Source organism: Hippocampus bargibanti, linkage group LG02, assembly GCF_051943395.1.
Source record: "Hippocampus bargibanti isolate YZ-2025 linkage group LG02, ASM5194339v1, whole genome shotgun sequence".
In the NCBI taxonomy this organism is placed as follows: domain Eukaryota; kingdom Metazoa; phylum Chordata; class Actinopteri; order Syngnathiformes; family Syngnathidae; genus Hippocampus; species Hippocampus bargibanti.
Window position 1 is genome coordinate 27,548,777 of NC_142735.1, and position 23,698 is coordinate 27,572,474.

General features: G+C 45.2%; 1 protein-coding gene and 1 long non-coding RNA gene across 6 annotated transcripts in view; one reads left to right on the plus strand and one right to left on the minus strand.

Annotated features, from left to right (window-relative positions):
* The window catches only part of LOC148902260 (protein phosphatase 3 catalytic subunit alpha), a 75,044-nt gene that overhangs the window by 19,429 nt on the left and 31,917 nt on the right, over nt 1–23,698 (plus strand). For all 5 annotated transcript variants that reach the window (XM_088990636.1, XM_088990637.1, XM_088990640.1 and 2 more), the window contains exon 2: nt 13,032–13,232. In XM_088990636.1, the coding sequence (XP_088846762.1) occupies nt 13,032–13,232 (201 nt within the window). The remainder of the gene's footprint in view (nt 1–13,031; nt 13,233–23,698) is intronic.
* On the minus strand, nt 546–4,410 carry LOC148902261 (uncharacterized). The gene is made up of 4 exons (XR_016118001.1): nt 3,856–4,410; nt 3,661–3,782; nt 1,156–1,250; nt 546–1,057 (listed from the first exon to the last, which is right to left on the minus strand). It is a non-coding gene; the product is annotated as an uncharacterized LOC148902261 (long non-coding RNA).

The following is a 23,698-nucleotide window of genomic DNA, read 5'->3' on the forward strand; positions in this document are numbered from 1 at the left end:
TTCATGCCCATTCAGTTCTTGGCTGTTGGGTACGACTGACAGGAACGGGAGCAACCGTCACACCCACACCGGCGCAGCCCTGATACAGCTACGGTGTTTTTAGAGGTGGGTGTGGATAAAAGTTGGGGGATCAAGAAGCGGTGGGGGATTTTTAGGGCTCATGTTGTTTTTGCAAGAAGCGACGGGGAGGAGGTGGCTGGCTGCGCTATCCCATTGCCTTGCCACCTGTCCTGAAAAACCGCTGTCGCTATGCCAGGAATAAAAGTCAACCTCAAAACCCACTGCACGTTTCGATGAAGCGCAATGTGGCATTCCAGTCAAATTACATCCCTATTTATTTATGTATTTATTTATATATTTATGTATATGTTTATTTGTTTGATCATTATATATATATATATATATATATATATATATATATATATTTGTTTTTTTTCTACATTGCCTCGGTTAAATTCTTTCTCACATATCTGAAGGTGCTATTCCTGCATCCTGAGCTGGGCTTGTCCCAATTAACAGACATGCGTGATAGTTGGAGAGTGGAATACAATTCCTTTTTTTTTAAAGGACAAGGAGTTGTTATCTTCTAGTGGGAGTCCTTGGGAGGTACGACCACGCCTGTTCAGACATATTTATGCTCGAGACAAACTGTGAATGTGTAGAGAGAATAGCGGAGTCGAGAAGTGCAAACAATTATTCGACCCAATTCCTAGAATTGTTGTCCATAGAATAGACCATAAAAATCATATGAAGCCTCCAGGTGAAATTTTAGATGCATTAACTCTTTGTTATGATGTGCTTATTCAGTTTTACTTTCCAAACCTTTGGACACTAGAGGTTTTTTTGACAAGAACTCTGATTGCACCACATTGGGTCTGACGCCTCACTCAAACAAGCAGCACCGGCTGAGCTCTCCAGGGTGAGTTGGGGACATATGTTTGCAATAGAACCGACTTGTTAGTCCCTCCCACAACAAGCACCAGTTGACAGCTCGATGGAGGGTGGCGGGCCAACTCACAATGGTGGTCTGTGCATCTGCAAAAGCCTCTTTTTGTCCCTGATGGGAAGACAAACACGCAGACAAATCTCTTTCTCGCTTTGCTGTTTCTTAGGTGTTGAAAGCCGTGTATCGCATAGATGGAAAGTTTTTGCTACCCAGTCGGTACATCTCCACCATCTATTGGTTCATTGATCTTCACCCCAAGTGTAGTCCCACATTGCACTGCCAAATCCCCAGGCGGCACAGAGGCCTGTCGGAAAACACATCGCACAGTTAACAGAAGAAATTGAAGATTTTGGATGATATTTCAAACGTCACATTTCCCACAGTGCGGAGAGCGTGAGCTCTGTGTGACTCTTGTTTTATGTCCCCTCGCTCGTGTCAATCAACCTCGATGTTGCTTTTCTATGGTCTGTGCCGCTTACGGATTTGTGCGAATGGACGCACAATTCCACTTTGTCTCCAGAACAGAAATGAAACCAACGCCAGCCATCTTACGCTGTCACTCATGAACTTTTTGCCGGTGCTTTCGCGTTATTTTCTGTCTAAATAAATCTGTGAGGAGCGCTATATGCAGATTTGTTAAACAAAAATAGGATTGTAAATGTGGTGTTTTTCAAAATATATCGCCAAGTGCTTCTCGAAAGGTTACAGTGTCACAACCATCAACAATGAAATGAAAGATGCAAAATGTAGACTGAACCTCTCTAAGTCACAAATCATGTTACCGATAATATACACGGAATGCAAATTGTGAAATTTGTTGTTTGGGAGGCTCTCATGACTGCACATGTTTTTTGAACAGTCATCAAAGGGATTTCATTAAAAAAAGGTTGCCAGTAAATATGACAAAGCTGAACCGGGCCAATTTTTAGTTCACCCCTACATAAGTCGGTGGTATAAAGTGAGAAACGTTACCTCCTACGTGGTTCATTTGCATTTCTTTCCACTGCAAGCGGCCTTTAGTTTGAGGTTCAGTAAAAGCTATCGACTGAATAGAAATTCAATTAAACAAACTGGGCCAAACTCTTCTCACATCTACTCCTGCCAATCATTTTCAGCTAGCACCAACCCTGCAGGCAACACTGCAATGCTGTTCACGTCTCGGTGTCCTCAAAAATGCGGCCATTTTTTTCAATGTGTGCTCGAAAAAACGTCATCCAGTCACACTTGTGTGAGTGCATTTTTTTTAATGGTCCTCCTGGTACAGACAGCGGTACCTCTACCTCTTATGAAGATGCTTCTAAAGAAGCATGGCCTGCCACAGGAGGTGGTGCAACATTTCTACACATATCATCGAATCCATCCTGTATTCTTATATCACTGTTTGGTTCGGGGGCCGCCACAAAAATGGACAAAATACGACTTCAACGGACAGTTCGGACGGCGGAAAAAAATCATTGGCACCGCCCTACCCACTCTCGAGGACTTGCACATTGCAAGAATCCAAACTAGGGTGCGGAAAATCCTACTGGACCCACCGCACACTGCCCACTACCTTTTCCAGCTACTCCCCTCAGGCAGGCGCTACCGATCCATGTGAACCAAATCCAGCAGACATTTAAACAGCTTCTTCCCCCAAGCCATTAACTCTTTGAACAGTAGCCCAAATGGAGCTGTATAGTGCCTCTTTGCAAGTTTTTGATGATGATACTATTGTAGTGTGTTCTACCGGAAACATATTCCTTGTGTGTTCTGCATACTTGGCAATAAAGATGATTCTGATTCTGATGAAATTATTTGGTCCGGGAAGGTATTTAACTAGAAATTTTGTAAATCAAGACGTGTTTTGCATAGAAATGCCCTAATTCATTCAATATCCAAGAAAAAAACAAACAAACAAAAACCCTGAGAACATAAAAATATATCTAAATATGTTAAAAATACATGTTACAATTAGATTATTGCGCAACTAATGAGTTGTGCACACTGCAAAAAAAGAAGACTTTGAATTGAACAATCCTTTGAAAATGACCAAGGCAAACATCCGTATACAGTAGTGAACAATCCCCTGACTGGTGAACAGTTTTTCTGGGTGAGTCACATTTATGTAAAACTATTCTAGTACCTCATGTGAATGACGAAGACACTCCATGGACGCATAAATATCTATCTACACCCATAGGCATGTAAGGTAAAAGTCCCTCATTGCCAATGGGATGCTGGGATTATACTCGGTAATAGCCAATGGCACAGCAGCTCCATGTATCTTGCATTCAGGTATGTCGGAAATTACACTGGTAGCCATACTCTATCTTTATCTTTTGTATCTTGAAATTTCTTTTGTAAGTAGAGGCAATATTTTCCTGTTGAGGTGTTTCATTACGAGAACATTTCGTATGAAGACCCGTTCGTAATTAGAGGCACCACTGGACAGCAAACGTCTGTCCGCCTGCATAGATAAGGTGGAACACGCATCAGGTTAAATCCCACCATCCATCCATCATTCGATCTGCATATCCATGTGGGAGCCTAACCCAGCTGTCTTGCGGCAGCAGGCCGAATACATTCTGAACTGGTTGCCAGCCAGTCGCATGTTGCCAGCTCATCGCGGGCACTTACGAACAAACCACCACTCACATTCACAGCTAATTACAATCTAGAGCAATTTTTTAAAATCACCATACATGTCTCTGAAATGTGGGAGGAAATGAATGTACCAGGACAAAAGCAACACAGGCATCGGGGTGGACATGCAAACTCCACACAGGAAGGCGGGAGTCCGGATTCGAACCTGGACCTCTGCCCTGTGAGGCGGACGTGCTGTCGCCCGTCGTGTCGCCTGTGAGAAAACGATATGTCAGCAAATATGGTTATGGATGCGACCCAATGGGTTCTTTTTCAGTTCGTCGCACCAGCGCGCAGCCCAGTGTAGACATCCTGCCGCATTTGTCCTGAAAACTTTTTTTTGATTAAGACGAAGTGGTTTTGCGATGCGGCGGTTTTCGTGTTAGCATATGAGCAAACCTGCACCCCGTCTTCCAGATCCTTTCTTCCTCCTCCATTGTTCCGTTGCCGCTCTGCCCCAAAGCTGATTACAGCTCCGTCTCTAATGAAAGCTAATCCTGTGTCACGGCGTCACAGAGAGAGGGGGCGGGAGCAGACCTTAGCCAGGCGAAGCCAGCGGGGGAACAACGTCTTATTCAGGAACCTGTCAGAAGGGCTCCTGGCTAGGAACTCCAAATCTGAAAACTGTTTTACATCCGACGCTGACCTTTGGTGCCGCTGCTTCAATTTGTCATCAGTTGCAAGTTGGATGAGTGAAACGTTTCATATTTTTAATTTGGCATATGAGCGACTTGTTGACGTATGGACTTGGTTTGTACTTGGATGGGATGGCATGGGATACGACTCGGTACACTGAATTAGGTCCGCGCCTGTTCTTGGATTCAAGGTCTACAGCAGTTTTAGACAATCTGGGTTCCAAAACTGCTATAACCTTCAATGTGATGCATCCGTTCCTTTGACTGATCTTGGTGCGAGCTGGCCATAAGAATACGTTCACCACCAGTAAAAAACAAACTAAACAACATAGATAAATCAATCAATAAATAAATGAATAAGTGGTTAAATGACTACAAGCCCACTCCACAGACCTGCGAGAACTCCACCACTCTGCTGAACCAGCTGAACGACTTCTTCGCCCGCTTCGAGGCAGACAACAGCACTCCAGCACAGAAGACCCCACCACCTCCCGGCGAACAGGTGCTGACACTATCCCAGGACAGCGTGAGGCGATCCCTCAGAGGGACCAACGCACGAAAAGCCCCGGGTCCCGACGGCATTCCTGGCCGTGTTCTGAGAGACTGCGCAGTGGAGCTCATAGATGCTCACGGACATCTTCAACACCTCTCTGAGCCAGGCTGTTGTGCCCACGTGCCTCAAAGCCACCACCATTATCCCGGTCCCGAAGAAGTCGTCCCCCACCTGCCACAATGACTACCGCCCGGTCGCACTCACTCCCATCCTCATGAAGTGCTTCGAGCGGCTAGTTATGAACCACATCAAGGCTGCCCTCCCCCCCAACCATGACCCCTTCCAATTTGCATATCGGCCCAACCGCTCGACCGATGATGCCATCTCCACTGCTCTCCACACAGCGCTCACCCACCTGGAGACCAGAGACTCCTACGTCAGAATGCTGTTCATCGACTTCAGCTCAGCATTCAACACAATAATCCCCCAACAACTCACCGATAAACTGAGCAAACTGGGGATCAGCACCTCCCTGTGCAACTGGCTGCTGGACTTCCTGACGGGGAGACCACAGGAAGTAAGAGTTGGCGACAACACTTCCAGCACCATCACGCTGAACACAGGGGCCCCCCAGGGGTGTGTGCTGAGCCCCCTCCTCTTCACTCTGCTCACGCACGACTGCTCACCATCATCACCCAGCTCCAACCTCTTCATAAAGTTTGCGGATGACACAACTGTGGTGGGCCTCATCAACAACAACGAGGAGACAGCCTAGAGGGACGAGGTCAGCCGCCTGGCCACGTGGTGCAAGGACAACAATCTTCGTCTGAATGTGGAGAAGACGAAGGAGATTGTTGTGGACTTCAGGAGAGTGCGCCCCCAGCATGCTCCACTAACCATCGACGGTGCTGCAGTGGAGAGAGTGAGCAGCACCAAGGTCCTGGGAGTGCACATATCCGAAGACCTGTCCTGGAGCCACAACACGGCATCAATGGCCAAGAGATCCCACCAGCGCCTGTACTTCCTCCGCAAGCTCAAAAGAGTTGGAGCCCCGACCCCCATCACGACCTCCTTCTACCGCGGTACCATAGAGAGCATCCTGACCAGCTGTATCACCGTGTGGTACGGCGCCTGCACCGTGTCCTGCCGTAAGACTCTGCAGCGCATCGTGAGGACAGCTGAGAAGATCATCTGTGTCTCTCTCCCCCCTCTTCAGGACATCTACAACACCCGCCTCACCCGCAGAGCCATCCGGATCGCTGGCGATCCCACCCACCCCTCCCACAGCCTCTTGAGACTGCGGAGTCTCCGAGCCAAGACCAGCAGGCTCAAGGACAGTTTCTGCCACCAGGCAGTCCGGAGACTCAACTCCCTCCCAGCCCTGCCCAGCCTGCCCCTTCCCACTGCCACACTCACCGAACTCTGAGTACACGCTACATGCTGTACGATCACCCTGAACTCTATTTTTTCTTCTTTCTCATTTTTTTCTGCAAGACCTCACTTCAACCCTTTCTTGTTGTTCGTTTTTGCATTACTACATTACGTCACTTTATATACGTCACTTCCTCACTTTACATATGTCACTACCTCACTTTACATACGTCACTGCCTCACTTTCCATACGAAGCTACCTCACTTTGCATGCGGAGGTTGCATGTATTGTCTGTTGTCAATTGTCTTTTTTAGCCACATTATAAGTGCCTGCATGTCTTGCACGCTGGGTCCGAGAGGACATTAATTGCATCTGTGCTGTATGTCATGCATATTAGCATATTTGACAATAAAGCTGACTTTGACTTTGATGAACATCCATCCATTTTCCGTACCGCTTATTCCTCACTAGGGTCACCTTTGGTGCTGGAGCCTATCCCAGCTGTCTTCGGGCACGAGGAGGGGGACACCCTGAATTGGTTGCCAGCCAATCGCAGGGCACACAGAGACAAACGACAGTCACTCTTCCACTCTCACTTAAGATCAATTTGGAGTGTTCAATCTGCCTGCCATGCATGTTTTGGGAATGTGGGAAAACCCACGCGGGCCCGGGGAGAACATGCAAACTCCACACAGGGAGGCCGGAGCGGGACGCGAACTGGCTGGCAACCAATTGAGGGTGACCCCGCCTCGTGCCCGAAGACAGCTGGGCTAGGCTCCAGCCCCCCCCCCCCCCCCCCCCCCCCCCCGCGACCCTAATGAGGAATAAGCGGTACGGAAAATGGATGGATAGATAAATAGATAAATAAATAGTTAAATACATAAATCAATCAACCAACCAACTAACCAATAAACAACCTAACAGATAAATAAATATATACACATCAATGGACACGCGGATAAATGAATAATAAATAAACACAAAAACGAATAAACAATCAAATACATACATAAACTAATAAATAAACAAATAACCTCGTTATACTAAGTTCATTGTGTCTACTTAATATCTAATTTACAGCAGATTCTTTACTTACAGACAGTCTAGGTGTAGGGGAAGGCGGAAGTAGACGCCGAAACATGTCAGGTATTTGAACACCTACACTGTCTGTAAGTAAAGAATCTGCTTTAAATTAAAACAAATAACCTCATTTTAGAATTTACTTACGATTATTGTCAATTATTCCAATATGATATCACCTCACGCCTGGCATCACTTTTGGACAAAGTCATGGTAACGCTAATATGGAACTAAGGGAGCATGGAGTTGCTTTATCCGCGCTCCTTAGAAATGAAGACACTATTTTATTTCCTAATTATAACCTTATCAGGGATACAAAGCAATTAAGGTCCGTGGCCCAAATGAAAAAAAAAATTACCCACTTCAGACTTGCAGCATCGGAAATGGTGATCCACTGGCTACCCGACCACATGTCTCTAGGGCAGTGGTCCAGTGCCTAATAATTTATATATTTATTTATTTTTGCACCAAGGACTGTAAGGACATATGTTGGAGCCACGGCACGGCCAAAACAGAGATAACGATCCATCCGGTGGCTCTTCTATGACACTTTTAGGCCATTAGCGAATGTCGTCGTGAGTGCCGGGAGCCAATTGAGTCAAAACATCACGACAGTTGTTCACACGCTACGTCACACGCGGCGAAATTCAACTACACTGTAAAACCGCAAACTGTACATGGATATCAATGCCTGACTTGCCTCTGAAGCACTCACGGTGGTAGCCGACCTGACTTTGAATTGAGATTGAAATGTTGTACAGCCAAGCTACAAGATTTTAATGCGTGAAAGTGCCATAATGGATTTGGACTGGAGCGAATTATTCAATGGGCAGCGTGGATGCGCACCGACGCGCCACTTATCTGCCTCCCGATATAAATTCCTTCCTTGAATATTTGCTGCTAGCTTCGGGAGTTAGCTCATTTACAAACAAGGCTAATGACTAACTTAAAACGCTACCTTGCGCGGCTAACGTCAGTTCATTTCAAGTCTGGTCAAAGTACAGAAGTGGCTACTTGTCTTCACAGAAATAAGTATTTTGACCGTTCCACTGTTTTTTATTTTATTTTTGAAAAATGTAATTTATGTAGTTTATTTTCTTTACCAAAGTAAAGCAAACGATGAAAAGGTTTCTTCAGCCGTCATCTGTACTTGTTTGATGGTGTCGTACGTTATCAGAACCCTCCAGCATAGGGCTAAACTAATACCGACAAGCGTCGAAGGTAGGGAAAAGGAGTCAAAACATGTCAGGAGAGCACTCACAAACCGGGGTTACCCTCAGTGGTCTTTTAACAAATGTCAAAAGAAAAGAATAGGGAATGACACCAAAAATCCTGACGATACTAAAAGGAGAGGAGTAGCAGTACCTTACATTGCAGAGGTTGCTGAGAAACTCAAAATTCCTACTTATTTCAAACCGATAAACACTTTAGGACAAAAATTAGTGCATCCAAAAGATAGGCTCACAAATGAAAAACTAAGTAATGTAGTTTATTCAATACATTGTAAAAATGAAGATTGTAAAGAGCAATACATTGGAGAATAAACAAATTCTCAAAAAATACTTTATCAACATCGCAGGGATAATACTAGTGGGCCTCAATCGGCAGTACATATGCACCTAAAAGCTAGCAACCACTCATTTGACGACAATGAAGTTAAAATCTTAGTGAAAGAAAATAGATGGTTTGAAAGGGGAGTAAAATAGGCTATTTTCATAAAACAGCAAAACCCTTCACTAAATCGCCATGGTGGTGTGAGGTTTAATTTGGATCGTTCGTACAACACACTCCTGAGATCGGTACCTCACAGGCTTAGGTATGCTGATGAGGTGATCCCAGCGCAAATGGGGCAATCAGGCCAGTCGTAGGCCATAATCAGTCAGGACAATAGAAGTAATCAGTGTAGCCTCAGGGAATAGTCCTCTGCTCCCCCAACCTTGGAGCAGGGACCTATCATAGCAGAGGACTGGCACTGCCACCTCTGGACTGTAAGCATATTCAGGGCCAGATCTACCAGCAAATTTTAGTTAGCTGACGAAGCCTCTTTGATAAGAAGCAAAATGTCTGACACCTTCAAAGAAGTACAGATGGCGGCTGAAGAAACCTTTTCATCGATGGACCACTCCTGTAGGACTGAGAGCTTACACAGACGTAATGTAAAGCAAAGATACCCAGCATATTGAGGCGCAATGCTGTACCCCCTGAAAGCATACTATTCCGCCACCCCCCCTGCCCCCTGTCGTATATGGCAGCTGTGACAAGGGTCCCTGGCGGCCCCTAACTGTGTCATTGATCTACTGCCACTCGGATGGCTTGCCGCACGCACCCAATCTCCAGCAGGAATCCACTGCGGGGACTTCCCTCACACAGTGACCACTCAGCGCCGCCTCCATCAGGCCCTCACACCCCCCCACCCACCTACTTCCTGTCATCCCTGCTGATTTTGCATACATACCATACAGTCTCCTGCGATTCTATGCTTGCTGCGCCAATTGATCGGGGCAATTTATTATTATTGTTATTTTATTATTGTTCTGCCAATGTGATCTCTCTGTGGTGAAATACGTCGAGCGAGCAGCGGGATTAATAGCAGCCCCTCACCCATAACAACCCGCCCAACCCTACACCCAACCACTCCACATTTTAAAAAATGTGTTCCCATGACAGTTTTTTCGTCATTTAGCATTTTTCCCCCACCCTCAGACCATTTTGGTGCATCGGGTAATAAGATAAAGAGTTTGACTCTACAGGGCTGTTTCCGTGGCAACGTGCTGTACTTGCTTTTATGTGATATCTCCTCACCTGCTTAGTGGCGTTGCGGAAAGAGCTCACACGTTCGCCGCATTGGTCAAGAACACTTCGTAGCACTCTCATAGGTGCAAAGGAAATATCGCTGATGACATCATTATTTATTTATTTTTTAATTTGTAACCGTGTGAGATGGAAAATTGTATGATTGACATTCACACAGGGTCGTCCCCGGCTCAAATGGAAGGTATCGATGCATCATCAGGCGCCCTTCCGGTTAGCGTACGTCGGCGCAAAGTGCCAACCCCTCGTTCAACGTCTTGATGAGCGTAATGCTACATTCCCGACCGACTGCTAATTCGGCCTCGGGTGTCTGATTTTGTGGCATGAATTCAAGCTTGTGTGGGGGGGGGGGGGGGGGGGTGACAAAAAATGTTTGAAGGTCTATCATGACTTGCAGAAGGCAGTCAATCGTCTTTGACGCTGCTCCCTCGTGTTCACGTCCCGCTTGCGTCTTGATTGCCTCTGATGCTCCTGGCAGCCCTCTTTTTTTCCCTTTCTACCTCAGCGATTCGTGCGAGGCACCTGCTGCTCTAACCCCCGCCCCCTCCCGCTCTCTGCCACCGCATGGCATCGTTCCTTTACCGCACGCAGATGTAATCAGCTCACTCAAATACACTTAGCTCCAAAGCTTTGCTCCGCCAGGCATTTTTGTTCAGCAGGCCGCCTTCCATCACTAATGCATCATAAAGTGCCATGTGCAAATTTCTCAGCGGCTCTTTATTTTATTTTATTATTTTTTTTTTTTGCCAGCAGCGCACGAGCCTGCAGGCCCAAAATATCGCCTGTTATTATTAAATTGACTGAAACAGTTTCAGCCTTTTTTTTGTCATTTTGTCGTGTCACGTCAACCTTTCGTGATGTCAGAGCTTTTATTTATTTTTCAGCCAATTGACGATCATTAGCATGCTACATTAGCAATTATTCTCAAGCTACTGGTCAAATTGCGGGCGACAACGCTTAATGACAGTACATCTAAACTTATTTATTTATTTCCGGCATTCTGAAGGGACCCCTTGGTTGCGTTTTTGTCAAACGTGTCTTTTTTGGTTGAAGAGTGATGAGCCGAGCGTTGGATGTGGCCTCTGGGGGCTATCCACCACGCACCGTCAGCTTTTTCTCACCGGGTCTCATTTTGCCATGAAATGGGAAGATATTGTGCAAATTCTTTCGGTCACAGCAAACCCTGAACTCAATTCTTATCGCTGAGGCCAGATAATCGTTTGGCGTCATTTTATTTCAACATACCTTAGTGAGTTGATCGCAGCAGATTCAAGCCTGCAGAGCAGTTGGCCGGCCATATCCGCAACCGACGGATGTTAGAATTCATGAAAGCGAGGCGCGAATAAAGCGTTTTGAGCGTCACGCTGCACGATGTTCGACTCGCCGGCAGGCGTGAAAATGATCTCTGAACGGCTTTGGCGACGGATGCCTTGTTTCTCATCGCTGCGCCGGTGATGCCATTTCACGTCTTGGGACACGCATGCTTCCAGCTTACGTTTTTATCGCCGTTTTATTTACGTTTTAATCGCCGTTAATGGAGGGCTGTTGAAAATTCCACAAGGGGAAAGTCGAGCGTTTCCACCGGAGGCAATGTAAAGAGGATGTGCTGAGGAAAAACAAACGCTCCTTTCTCTGGGGTTATTCTTGCTGTGGTCTAGTGTTATTCTTTTTTCAAAGTCTTATGTCACCTCGGCGGGTCCGCTCGCCATTCCCCAGGTTTGTGGGAACTCCCATGCAAGCGAAAATGGCCGCCTCTGAAAGGGTTGCATTGTTGCTGCGGGTGTGCCAGTGGCGGGATGGCAGCAAAGCGTTTTAGTCACCGTTTCAAACACGGCCCGAAAAACAGACCTTGACATCAAAGAAAATGTGTAGGCCTTCCGATTTGAGTGTCGCAGTAGGTGCAAAGAGGAGGTCGACCCAGGACCTTGTGTAATTCGATATTTGACGCTGGGTTGTCATTGCCCCTGATACCTGAGGGGCAGCCTTGGTCTTGAGCCTTTCTCAGCAAGTACAGTTTGTCGCTCGCGAATTCGGAGGGAAAGTGTTGCTGCATTTCATTCAATATCTTCTAAAGCTGCGTGTCTAATTTTTAGAGCAGACTTTGTGTATAAAAATGCACAAATTTAGCAAACAAAAACTCATTTGCCAAACACTTTCATTTTGGGATTCCCTTATTGAAAGCCATCGTCGAGAATTGTGACTCATCTTTCTTTCGACTCCCACATAATCTTCTGTTATATGAGACGATAAGAACTCACACTTTCAAAGTAAACGCGAGGTTTGACTGTGTGTACATTGCTTTTAGCACCAACTCTGAATGAATCAAAAAAGAGCGAGAAAAGGCTTTTGATGGACAAATGACAACTAAAAAAGGGGTAGTTAGCAACACGGACTCAATGGCTCATGTTGACCGTTAGCGTCTTTTATTACATGCCGTCACCTTTTCACACAATCTTGACTCATCCCTTCTACCACACTTTTCTCTTTTGTGTTTTTAACGTGATGTGCCTTAATCTTTTTACGACTTTCGTTGGATTGGCATTTTGGTCCCTCATGATCCGACGAGACTAGTCGAAGTTTGTCCTGATCAGCCTGTCAGCGCACTGGTTTCAAAATTTTCGCAGACAAACTAATGTCAATTTGTACGTAGAGACAGACGCGTGGGTCATACATGGTTGGGGGAAACTTTTGTTTGGGGCCAGTCAAACTATCAAGTTTCTGTATTGATAGAAATGTGCCGTTTTAACACACAGCTGTTGCATACACTTAAAAACGGGTCAGTTGGGACAGCAAATATTATTTTGCTTTGCAAAGTACAGGTCTGGTTACCGCTGATGTCACCTTCAGGGAGCTTGCATGCCAGTGTATGCGCTCAAAGCCCCCGTGGGCTGTGTCTTGGCTTCAAGCGTCACACCTGTTCAACGTATAAAGTCTGCATCGGGTGAAATCTTCTCAAATGAACTCCGAAAGTGTTTTCGCCCGAATAAACATCACAAATGACGTTTTTGTGACGTCGTGATGAGCTCGTTTAAAAATAGCCTTGTCTGACATTTCCGTTTGTTCCCCCTGCAGCCGTTCCATTCCCGCCCAGTCATCGACTGACTGCCAAAGAGGTCTTTGACGGCGAGGGCAAGCCCAAAGTTGACGTGCTGAAAGCACACCTGACCAAAGAGGGACGTGTGGAGGAGGCGGTGGCGCTGAGGCTCATCAGGGAGGGTGCCGCCATCTTGCGCGCGGAAAAGAACCTGCTGGATATCGAGGCTCCGGTGACAGGTCAGCAGGCGGCGAGCCGTGTTTTTGTTTTTAACTTGAAACTAGGATGCATGTGACACCGGATGTCAATGAAAAGGGCTGTATGATTTTTACATTCCTCGATCATGCTCGAAACGTGTACCATAACCGACAAAAACATAATTTTCCCGTGTTAACAAAGAGAAGGAACAATGATGCCGAAACCTCGGCCAATAGGAAAGTAGTACATGAGCATTTAGGAAGTATGTTGAAGTGAAATATTGAAGCTTCGCACATCAGTGAGGAGCATAGGTTTAGCCAGTGTTGTTAGCGGAAGTACTGCAAATGAGCCTCATGTGGATCTACACGCGTCCTTCCAGACTGAGAATTTTTTTTCAATATTCAGAATCAGAATCAGAAAACCTTTATTCGTCCCACAATGGGAAAATTTGCAACATGAAATTACAATTATTTAGGGTCATAGATGTGGTCTAAAAACAGTTTCAACTGTACAATGATACCTAGGCTTTTCGAACGCTTTAGTTTACAAACATTTCGCCATATGAACATTAAATTTGCGAGAATATAATCTTACGCTAAGTCGACCATTGCTACCATCCATTGACAACTACCATGACAAAGGTAAATAAAACGACTTTATTATACAGTACAGTTTATTTCTTTAATGACGACACAATAGCACATTTATTATACATAAAATAAGGTATATTTTGTGTAGTTTTAAGGCTTATTTAGTAGAAAATCATGTTTTATGGGGACCTGGGAACGGATTATTCTCATTTTTAATGGTATCACTGTAGCACAAATTTTTTTGAAGCAATTACTGATGTCAGAACATCTGGTAATGTAACTGCTGTCCAGGCTTATTAAAAATAAAATAAAATGACAGTTAGACCTAAATATGGATCTTGAATCATCCCGTATTGTCGCATTTAAGTCACTCCGAGCTGGAAATTCGCTGAGGCACACGGCGGTGGCCATTGGTGCCTTTCTTCTTGGTCAAGTGCTCCTTCCTCCATTAGACTTTTTAATGAGGATCCTTTGATGCTTTTCAAATCCCACACAGGATCTATGACAACAACCCATCATTCACTCACATTATTTTGCCCCCCCTAATGCCCCCACCCTCCCTTCCTGACCGCATAACTCACTTTATTCCGAGTGGGTTGTTGAACCTCGAAGCCTTTTTCAGGCGCCGCCGTGGAGCTCAGAGGAGGCAAAAACAAAGTGACAGCATCTCTTATGTAAGATGTGAGTTGGGGCAATGAGATGGGACAAAAAAATGTGAGAAGTTGTGATGACGTATTTGTTCTCCACTCCACTGCAGCCACCTTGTAAACACGGCCCGATTCCCACGTGACAGAAGGCCGGCAAATTAGTATGTCAATATTTTGTGCGGACGCGCCGAAGCACGACACGTCGCCGCTCTCGCTTCTCTTGAGCTTGTCACGCTGACACACTTACTTCCTGGTCAGATGCTTGGTGGATTATATATTTATTTGTTTGTTTGTTTCTTTCTTTCTTTGTGCATATATGTGTTTGTTGGTTTGTTCATTAGTTTATTTGTGTATTTTTATCTATTCATTTATTTATTTAATTCACGTATTTATTTATTTGTTGGTTTGCCCGTCCGTTTATTTATTTATTTGTTTTTCAATCATGCATTTAATTATTTGTTTGTTTATGTACCTATTTATTTATTCATTTATTTCTCTGTCTGTTTATCTTTCCATTTATTTATTTAAGTTTATATGCTCATTTGTTCATTTATTTATTTATTTGTGTTGGAATCTAATTCCTGTTTCTCTTCTGGTTCGGAGTTCAACTGAGTTTTATGATGAAATACCAGCGGGGACGATAGATGGTGAACATAAAAGACTACTTTATTCTCGTAAAACAATAGAAGAACATCTCTCGTCGGAGCAGGGAGCCAAGAGCGCAAAGCCCGCCCCTTCAAGCTAGTTTTACTCACACAGCAGTTGATGACATCATCTCGACTAAGCCTATCAGCTTCGGGAGGGGGTTGGGAGAACATTAGACTTGAAAAACATCTCTAGTTACACCCTACATACGCAACGAGTTAACTAATAAGCTACATACATCCATACAGACTAAACTAAACATGAAATAACAGGATGTACGAAACTAAACATGAAATAACATAGGATGTACTAAACTAAACATGAAATAACATAGGATGTTTACGGATGTGTATAAAAACACTCTATCATTCCCCCCTGTTGCACATTTAAACATCAGTACATACATTTCCAAAACGGTTTCCATGCATGCACATCATAACTAACGGCACAGGGAACCATTCTATACCATGGAGAAGGCAAAAAACCTCTGTCATAACTATACTGCTGTGATATGCAACCTCTCCATTTGCGAGAGTCTGAAAGGTAAATCCAATTCAATCATAAATATTGACGACGAAAATTCCTCTTCGGCCCTCCGTATTGTCGGGAGCAACCACACTCTGGCCATGGTGTAAAATTCCAAGCTACAACACAGGGTCCCCTTCACGCATTTGTTGATACAAAACCTTTGCGTAGTTCACCTGAAAATTAGTTTTCATATTAATTAGCGTTGCTCTTAAGCATGGAATGATACAACCAATGACTAAGAAAATAAGTACAACCACGATCATGACAGGCACAAACAGTCTAAGCAAAGTCGTATACCAAGAGCCTCCAAAAAGCATGGCAAAGCTCCACGGGTGATCAGGCCGTCGATCTTTGGCCATATCATCTCTGAGATCCCTGATAACAGACAAAGCATTAGTCATGTTTATGGAGTTCGCTTCTTCGGTTATGTACGTACAACAAGTGTCGCACATATACACACACAGACGCCCCCTTGTGGGGCTGTCAAAAGGTCCAAAACCATTCTATTTTGCAACACCATTTGTCTAATTGCTGCAATTTCGGCGTTTTGCATTTCATCCACTTTCAAGCTGGCATTTACAAACACTTGAAATCTGTAATCAATCGTTTCAATTCGTAGCATGTTTTTAGCCACTCCAATTTGTGGAAAAAGAGCTAACATTACCTTACTACCCGTGCTATGGTGTTTGAATTGTTCTGGAACATCAGTTCCCCAGATTGAATCATGGGGCTTAAACGATACTCTTCTTTTCATATGATGGTGCGCTGGACGACTGGGAACGATGAAAGTATTGTCAGTTACCGTAACAGGTGCGCACAAACCATAGGCTCGCGGAGGAATAAAAGAATATACTTTCCAACCGCATAACCACCAAAGATGTGAAGATACGGACAAAACAGTGACGTTAGTGTTTAGCGGTAGCACATATAAACATCTATCCTCATCTATAAAACCCAAATTTTGACCCGTACTGTACATTGCAACGCATACTGGTCGTCGCAACCCGCTCTCGGTCATAACCTGATTTTCAGTTTCCAAAATGGTATCTAAACCTGGAACAATCTCTCCTCTCGAAGCATTGCGAAGAACCGGAAAATGTTGATCACGTCTATGCAAAGATATTAACATATATGCAGCTCTAGCCATTTTATCTCAGAATACTTTCGAATGCACGCGTTGTTGTGTCACAGTATGAGGCATATAAGAGCATACAAAAGAATCACTTTTCCTATTTTGCTTAGCAATTAGTGTAGCATAACGATACCACGTGTTTGATAACAACGGATTCCAGTCATGTTTGTCTCCTGCAAACGGTTGATACAACGCGTCCATGACACCTGGACTTTGGGCTGGTTTATCAGGTGTTTCCACCCAGGCTGTCAGTCTGATGTGTGGTTTATGGTGGAAAGGCGATGTCACGACTGGTGATGCCACAGATGACATCATACGTATAGTTACGGGAAAACCAATGTGATGTTCACGAAACTCAGGACAGAGTCTCAAGTCCATACATCCTGCAATATCGTGGGTTATGATAGCAAGTTGGATATCTGTAACCAGTTCCCCCGAGCTATCTTGACGACAGTTCGTTTTGCTTCTTGGGCACAGCTATCTCGAACCCATTTTGTGTTGGGCTTGGAATGGACCACAACGGTCCAAGCCTTCCCCAACTTGATACAAGCGTACCAAGAATCTTGAGGATTGCATTAATAATTTCAATGTCGGTCACAACAGCATAACCCACCCTGTTACCCCCTGCATCTGACCTAGATGCAGAGCCGTCAACATACAGGTGGATGCTGTCAGGTAAAGGTGTGTCTTTCAAGTCAGGTCGTAGAAATGTCATCATCATCTTTTTTTCCTAGAAATTCAACTTCTTTTTGGCAAAACTGTAACATAGTCAAAGAAGCTTTGTTACCTGTACTTTCTAGATTTTGGAACAAAGCGATTGATACAGTCCTGTTTTCGTCTTCAGTCAGTGTGGCAAGTAAGATATCGTCAAGGTACAAAAGAATTTGAGAAGTCACAGGATTTCACACCAGTGAAAGTCAGCAATACATGAAGACATTTCTTGTGTAAAAAAATGGTGTAATGACTGAGTCCCCCTAGTAGGGGACGTGTGTGCTCCAGTCTGCTCCTTTCCTGAAAACATATCTGGTCTTCTACAAGCAGCAAGGGGTCGGAGGGAGGGCGGGGGACAGAGAGGGCAGTCGTGAGAGAGGGTGGAGGACCCTACGCGCAGATCCCCCCCTGACCTCTAACCCCCAAGCTCAAACCCCCCAACCCACAGCCCGCCCCTCTCCCTGCAGTGGTTAGTTTTATGTTTGTCCTAGTAATGGCGATTTCAAGACCATGTGCTCCTTTGTTCTTGGAAGGGAGGAGTTTCTTTATCAGCGGCCATCTTTGAAGACATAGCTTTTTCATTTTTCTCAGTTTGCTTAAATTGGTTAACATATCCGGAATCCTCATCAGCAGATACAGGAATACAGCTGGGGTTTCTGAAAACATTTTCAAAGCGTCCTCTGAAAATGTTTTACATCTTCCCCACTTTTTTTATGTATTTCGTATCCTGGTGGATTGGGGATTTCTTAGACAAAGATTGCACCCATTTTTTTAATTCACCACAGTTCACTAACAATTCCTGCTGTTGGCTTAAGTCCCAGCAAGGCACTCACCCGCTGTGTTAACTCAAACGCAAAGAAGACTCCGAATCAGTCAAAATGAATGTATTAATATCACAGAGAATCACGATCAATGGCAGCTGCATTTAAACAAAAAAAGAACACATAATCCCCTGGGTCAAAATTAATAAATGTTTCAATTTTTAATTTTTTCTTCCCAGTCCTCGCACAAAAATAAATTCCAGGAGTTCACCCCTCCTGAAGAATCTCTTACTAGAAGATTCCGGTCTTATATTTCTTTCGCCGGCGCCCGGCATCAGACACAGTGATTCGTGAAGGCGTCACTTGTCACGCGCAAAAACTTGTTACGCATCGGCCCAAATTAGAATGGCCCACCTCGACCAATGTAATTTGGTTACAAGCCGTAGATGCCTAGATTAACCGTGAATAGAATTACAATTGGCCACAAAGAATTCCACAATACATTCAAATAAAATGGCTGCGTGCTAGCGTCTCCCACCTTGAAAACTCGTCGAACTCAACCACACGGTCAGGTCAGGATGAAGAGGAGCTCCACCATGCTGAATGGCAGCAACTTTCGGCTCTCGTTTTCAGTCAAAAAGCAGGCATTACCGAAGGAACCACACCTTCGTCTCTTGTGGGCAACCCACAAGCAGACGCCACCAAAAGCCGGAAGGTTGGATAGGTTGGAAGGGGGGGTCTATGACAATTAAAATCCAAGTTACACACACTCACACACGGTTGTCGGCTGTCAGTAAAGCTTTTCGGCCACATTGCCGGGCAACGCGCTTTTACAGTAATGCTTGCGAATTTCTAAATGGAACACATTTTATTCACTTATAGTTCTCTGGTGTGGCTGCTTAGGGCGCCTTGTTGTCGGCCTCGAGGACATGTGACAAAGAGAAAGGCGGAAGAGTGAGGCGGGGGCTGAGGAGGGGTGTCATTATTTCTTTTTCCAGTTCTACTTGACTGCTAACGTGAACTCTGAGGAACACCTGGAGTCTGCCCCAAGTGTCAGTAAGTCAAAAAGATAGAACATGCAAAATCCACACAGAGCGGGAATCAAACCCGGTACCTCTGCACTGTGAAGTCAACATGCTAACCACTTGTCCACCGGGCCACTTTGGGTTCAGCATTTCTTTAATTTTCTCTAAATCTTTTTTTTTAATCTTTTTGTTTTTTGGGGGCTATTTTGCCACAGCCTCTACCAGCTGTCTTTGGGCAGTAGGTGGGGGACACCCTGAACCGATCACCAAACAGTCGTAGAGACCAAAAACCATCCACACTGACACAGAGGGATAATTTGGAGTGTTCAATCAACCTTCAGTGCATGTTTTGCGAATGTGGGAGGAAACCGGAGTACCTGGAAAAACTTACGCAGGCCCGGGGAGAACATGCAAACTCGACACAAAACGGGAATCGAAGCTGGTACCTCTGCACTGTGAAGTCACCATGCTAACCACTTGACCACAGGGCCACTTTGGTTTCAACAATTATTTTTTCATAATGAATACTCTCTTTTTTTTGCCTATTTTGCCGCAGCCTCTCCCAGCTGTCTTTCGGCAGTCGGTGGGGGACACCCTGAACAATCGCCAGCTAATCGCAGAGACGAACAACCATCCGTGCTCACTCTCACACCTCGAGACAATTTGGAGTGTTCAATCATCCTTCTAGGCACGTTTTTAGAATGTGTGAGGAAACCGGAGTACCCGGGAAAACCCCACACAGGCAACATGCAAACTCCACACAGGAAGGCCGGAGCTGGGATCAAACACATGACATCGACAGTGGTCAACATGCTAACCATTTGACCACTGGCCTGCCACTTTGGGTTCAATGGGTTTTTTTTCATGAATTTTTTCTCCCCCAAAAAATTGTTTTTTTTTTTTTTTTTTTTTTTTTGCCTTTTGGAGATGAACCTGTCATACAGCGCTGCCATTTACTATGGTTGGGAGGGAGCGTGCCATGATGACCTGCCTGTTGTTTTTGTTGTAAACATACTTGGGTCACAGCTCGATATGGCCCAGACTCCCGATGCTCAATGGCCCTGGGCGGCATCGGGGTGCCCCGTGTAGGTTCTGATTGTGTAATGTCCATCCGCCCGCCCACTCGCAGTATCTGCAGCCTGCTGATGCGCCGCTTCTCAGGAGGTGGCTTTTAGCGCAGCGAGCAGGCTCTGGTCAGAACGAATTGTTTCTCGCCCCGCTTAATTTACTCCCACCTGTTCTTCTTATGTGGGCTCGCTTCTCGCCTCGCTCGCATTTGCAGTGACGGGGGGAGGAAGGGAGGGGGTGGCAAACGTCTGTAGGTGGACTGAAGCCGAATGACGGACAGATTGCCTTCTCCGCCGGCTAGATGAAGCTGAAGAGCGTGCCACTCTTTCAGCCTCCCTCCCCCTTTTTTGATGACTTGTATTTCTCAATGACATAAGACTCAATTACTCAGGTGTTTCCATAGCAATAAGCATCCTTCACAACAGGAATCCAGATGAATCACCTGGACATTTTTTGTGGCTCTTGAAGAGAAACTTTGCTTCCCTGCATTGTTGTGCTCCAATTTTTGTTTCGCAATTTTTCTTTCACACCATCATAGTATTGAAAATCTCTGTTGCCTCAAAGGACAACCGACGCCTCTGGACAACTTCCATCCATCCATCCATCCATCCATCTTCTGCCGCTTATCCGGGGTCGGGTCGCGGGGGCAGCAGCTTCAGTAGGGAAGCCCAGACTTCCCTCTCCCCAGCCACTTCTTCCAGCTCGTCCTGGCGGATCCCGAGGCGTTCCCATGCCAGCTGGGAGACATAGTCTCTCCAGCGTGTTCTGGGTCGTCCCCGGGGTCTCCTGCCAGTGGGGCATGCCCGGAACACCTCACGAGGGAGACGTCCCGGGGGCATCCTAATCAGATGCCCGAGCCACCTCATCTGACTCCTCTCGATGTGGAGGAGAAGCGGCTCGACTTTGAGCCCCTCCCAGATGACCGAGCTTCTCACCTTATCTCTAAGGGAGAGCCCGGACACCCGACGGAGAAAGCTCATTTCGGCCGCTTGCATCCGGGATCTCGTTCTTTCGGACACAACCCATAGCTCGTGACCATAGATGAGGGTTGGGACGTAGATCGACCGGTAGATTGAGAGCTTTGCTTTTTGGCTCAGCTCCTTCTTCACCACGACAGATCGGTACAAAGTCCGCATCACGGCTCTGGACAACTTGTGTCCATAATTTGTAAAATCACTTCAAATGAATTCTACTGAGCGCATTTTACAAAGATTCCACCGCATATAGCTATATTTTACGTTTTAAGACTTGCGCTAAATATTCAGGAAGTTTTGAGTTAGTGACGATGCCTCGCGTGACGTCACGTCTGGAAGGCCCCTGACCGAGAAAGCGACACACAATGCATTTTGGGTACTTTGTTTCGTCTGAAAAATTCATGTTGTCTGTGTTGATGGCGAAATTAGAAGGAAAACACATAAATAACGCGATGGTGAATCGTTGTGTGTTGCACCAACACTACTATTTGATACTAGCTGACACAAATTCCCAGCAGACAAATCAGCCCATTTCCAACGGAGCTTGGGTGCCATCTTGTGTATTTTCTGGGACGCTACATTGGAATCCAGACGCCTCAAAATGACACGGAAGGACTTCTTTAATCGATGGCAAACATTTATGCTTTCCTCTTCAGAACTATTTGAATCATATTAATTACTGGATGAGTAACAAAACATGTATAGCAAAATACATTGACGTGATGGAAATTCTGCTACAATGTGTCTTTTTTCGGTCAGGGGGCGGTCCTTTCATGGCGTCACGTACGAACGCGTCACCAACTCAAAAACAAGACTTCCTGAATATTCAGAGCGAGTCTTAAAACGTAAAATATAGCTATATGCGGTGGAATCTTATTAAAATACGCCCAGTAGAAGTCATTTGAAGCCATTTTATAAATTATGGACACAACTTGTCCGGAGACGTCGGTTGTCCTTTAAAGTTACTGTCCAGTACAACAATATATTGCTGTAATATATTCGGTAACATTTATGAATTAAGGCAACTGGTGTGAAATGTCATCGCCCTGAATTACGACTAGTGATAAATACGTCTGTGTAAGCTCTCAGTCGTACAGGAGTGGTCCATCGATGAGAAGGTTTCTTCAGCCGTCACTCCCCATTTTTGCTGATTAAAAACCTCTTAATTGACACCTGTTGCTTTCTGACTTGTAAGGTCTTACGAAGCTGAGGCATCACATTATCGTTCATCATGTTGATGATTGTCATAGCCACAGTCTTTTCTGGATGGAACTGTTCGGTAAAAGCCTGCACATCATTCCACTTTGCCAACATTGCCTTTATGAGTTCACTTCATGCTGCAGCCATCTCCTCCTCGCCCTCAGATGTTCTCGAACCATCCGTTGCTGGCTTTAAAATCCTCAATAAGCGCCGAACTTCCAGGCTGGCGCATGGCGATATCGGCGTGAATTAGCCGTGCTTTCTCGCATAAAATAGCTTTACTCACGCTGTCGCCGGATAGCTGCTTTTCGTTAATCCAAATTAACAGAAGTTTTTCAACTTCTTCAATTGCTCGAGACCGTCGCTTTGAGAGCACGGAAACACCTTTTGCAACAGACGCACCTTTGATGGCTTCTCTGTTCTGGAAAATGGTAGCAATGGTTGACTTAGCATAGCCGTGCTCGGCCACTAAATCACACAAACGCACACCTCGTTCGTGTTTTTCAATTATTTCCTTCTTCTCAGCGACAGTGATTTTATTTTGTGTCTTCTTGGGCTGAAGTCGAGCCTGTGGTGTTTTTTTTTTTGGTCCCATAATAGTAAAATTATTAGCCAAAAGCTCCATGGAGGCGATCGACGTGTGCATTCAATGAGAGAGGGTGTGGAAGGTAGCGCCGGCTGGACCGCTGTTCGGTCGTGTGCTTCTGTCGAAGATCACACTGCCAGATCCGAAGGTCGTGTGCTTTGGTGTTCTTCCGTCGAAGATTACTCCACCACCCGTAGTGGGTGTGTATCATGAAAACAGTGCGTATTTCAAGGTTTATTTTTCATAAATTTGACGTTCGTAAGATGAAAAGTTCGTAAAATAAGGTGTTCGTAAGCTGAGGTCTCACTGTATCTCGGCAATCTGAAGCCAGGTCTAAAACAAAACAACTTTTTGAAGTCATCATAAAAAATACATTTAGTGGCACATCAAGCCATCTCCAACTTTCTGTGAAAAAATTTTGCTGCTACTTCAACAATCTTTTGTTGCACTCACAGACAAAAAAAGACACTTCCTGTAGACGCCACATCGGCGTTAACTAGCCAGTCAGGGAAAGTAGCAGGATGCACTCAACTGCTTTTGAGCCCAAATTGGCTTTACTGAAGCCATCTTAGCGCCATTGGGAATTTCACAAGCCGTCTAAAATAGTCGGGCGCGATGCCATTGTCGTAGTGTTGGCTTG